The sequence below is a fragment of the Acanthisitta chloris genome, unplaced genomic scaffold (genome assembly GCF_000695815.1).
Source record: "Acanthisitta chloris isolate BGI_N310 unplaced genomic scaffold, ASM69581v1 scaffold2334, whole genome shotgun sequence".
Classification (NCBI taxonomy): domain Eukaryota; kingdom Metazoa; phylum Chordata; class Aves; order Passeriformes; family Acanthisittidae; genus Acanthisitta; species Acanthisitta chloris.
This window is the reverse complement of record NW_008668557.1, coordinates 4,388-6,915: the sequence shown is the minus strand read 5'-3', so window position 1 is coordinate 6,915 and position 2,528 is coordinate 4,388. Positions and strand designations below refer to the sequence as shown.

The 2,528-nt window shown below is 51.9% G+C and overlaps 1 protein-coding gene across 1 annotated transcript in view; it reads right to left on the bottom strand.

The window, feature by feature from the left end:
* The window catches only part of LOC103800549 (ephrin type-A receptor 8-like), a gene marked incomplete at its 5' end in the record, with an annotated part of 11,494 nt that overhangs the window by 4,971 nt on the left and 3,995 nt on the right, over positions 1-2,528 (bottom strand). Inside the window, one exon of the mRNA XM_009072928.1 lies at positions 1,622-1,831. Within this exon, the coding sequence (XP_009071176.1) occupies positions 1,622-1,831 (210 nt within the window). The remainder of the gene's footprint in view (positions 1-1,621; positions 1,832-2,528) is intronic.

Here is a 2,528-nt window from a genome sequence, read left to right as displayed (position 1 = left end):
TATGGCAAGTAGTGGAATGAGATAAGCTTTAAGGTCCTCTCAATCCAAATGAGTCTGGGATTCCATGACTTGGTTTAGATAAAATGCACAAGGCAACACCACTCCTGGCACAGCGTTGAGGCTGTGATTCTGTGTTGAGTGGGGACATCACTTGTGGTCACAGCCCCAAGCCTGACAGAGCTCAAGGACTGTTTGGCCAATGCTCTCAGGCACATGGTGGATTGTTGGGGTGTCTGTGCAGCGCAGGGGTTGGACTGATGATCCTCAAGGGTTCCTTCCAACTCTGCTTATCCTGTGGTTCTATGAACCTAGCCTTGCCTGCTCTGGTACTTGCCTCAATGGGGACAGAAGCTGCAAAAGGTGACCTTTGGAAGAGTCTCTTTGGGGGAGCAATCTCCTGAGCAGCTCAAGGGCAACAGAGGAGGAACACAAGTTTCTGAACACAGAAGCATTCTCCTTTTCAGGGTACTCTGATTGAGACCTTCACAGAGACCCTGATCCTGTCACTGCATCCCTGTGGTTCAGCTCTATCCACATGATCCACCCAGTCTTACTCCAGAGCAACCAGCTCTGGTGGGTTTCACTGTGCCAAGACACCCCAAAGCAGCAGAAACCAAGCAGCAGGAAACTTCCCCAAAGTTAATTATCTGGAGCACCGCTATTTCCTGAGACATCAAAGGGATCAGCAAATGCAAAGACACACAGAGGACACATTCTGGCTCACTTCTCCACTTGGCTGAAGCCAAGGCAAAGGCATGAAGGCCATGTTCTTCAGGCTAGGCCACTGTGCACTCATCCCTCAGAGCTGCAGCTGCTCTGGGACATGCTCAGCATCGCTATCAGCTCCCCCAAAGCAACCTGAACCTCTTTCTGCTTCTCTAGACTTGGTCCTTCTGAGAAATAGTGCTCAGACTCCTCAGCTGCAGCTCCAAACCGGCCTCCATCAGGAACTAGAGGTGTGCCAGGGGATCACCCTAATTCATAGCCAGTGAAGAGCAAAAAGCTCTTGGTATTTAATGTATTGTATGTATTTCAGGGAAATGTATTTGAGTTTGCCTCTGATGACCTCCCGCGGAGGAGCACATCAAGCTCCAGAGCTGTCATGGTTGGCCAGAAAACTCTTAAAATGACTTCACAGACAAAAGTATCCTATGTGAAACGAAATCACAGGTTGCAGTACCAATTCCCACCTCTTCCACACCTCTGAATGAGGCAGAGTCACATGGCAAAACCAGTGTGTGGTCACACTTCTGAAGAGTGAACCAGAACACCAACCTATGGACCAATGGCTCTGGGACAACTGAGGAGTGGATGGAGATACAGATTCTAGGGAAGGACTTCAACAGGGACATGGGGAGGCCCCACTGGAGCAGTTGGCTGGGGAGGTTTGAGCAGCTCCCTGCCCTCCCCTCTTGCTTCTCTTTTCTCACTGCACACTCAGTTATGGTCTGAAGGACAATACATTAAGGCTCAGAAGCTTTTTGGATTCAAGCTCATTGTCCAGATATCAGCAATGAGGTAACATCTCAATTCCTGCCCTACTTATCTTAAGTCTCTAACTTTGCCATCTGTTAGAGTCCTGAAACAACCACCAGGAAGGACAAGACTGGGAACCACCCACCGTGGTGGTGTAGGCAGCGTCGGGGTCATCCTCCAGGATGCGGGAGAGGCCGAAGTCGGACACCTTGCAGACCAGGTTGCTGTTGACCAGGATGTTGCGTGCTGCCAGGTCCCTGTGCACATAGCCCAGGTCAGACAGGTACCTCATGCCTGCTCCAATGCCACGCAGCATTCCCACCAGCTGGATGATGGTGAACTGCCCATCGTGCCTCTGGAAAGAAAATAACCTACAGTTCATTCCTGGTTTTGCTTGGAATACTGTTGATACTGGTGTCATGCTCTTGGTTAGGAACTAGGCTATCATATCCAGTGATAGGACAAGGAGGCAAACTTCTGGATCTGAAAGGGCTCCAGGGAAGCTGCAGAGGGACTCTTAGTTAGAAGCTGCAGTGACAGGACAGGGAAGAATGGGGAGAAATTGAAAGAGGGAAATTTAGATTAGATATTAGGCAGAAGGTTTCCCTGTGAGGGTGGTGAGACAGTGGCACAGGTTGCCCAGGGAGGCTGTGGCTGCCCATTCTTCACAGCCAGGTTGGCTAAAGCCTTGAGCAACCTGCTCTGGTGGGAGGTGTCCCTGCCCAGGGCAGGGGGTTGGGGCTGGCTGAGCTCTGAGCTCCATTCCAACCCCTTAACATTCAATGATTCTATGATTAAACCAGCCCCCTAGTGCCTCTCCTCTTTGGCTTAGCACCTCCTCTGCCCCCAGTGCCCCCCCACTTGTCCCCCTGCCCACTTCCAGCCCTCCCAGTGCCTCTGACACGTGCTCAGGCAGTTGTCCCTGTCTTTGCAGTGCCACTTGGCCATGATGCCTGGAGCCTGTGTGAGCTGGAGAGGTGAGAGCCCCGAGCTCATGCTCTCACACAGGGGTTGCAGTGGCTGGGGGGGTGGGGGGCAGGAAATAGCCTCCT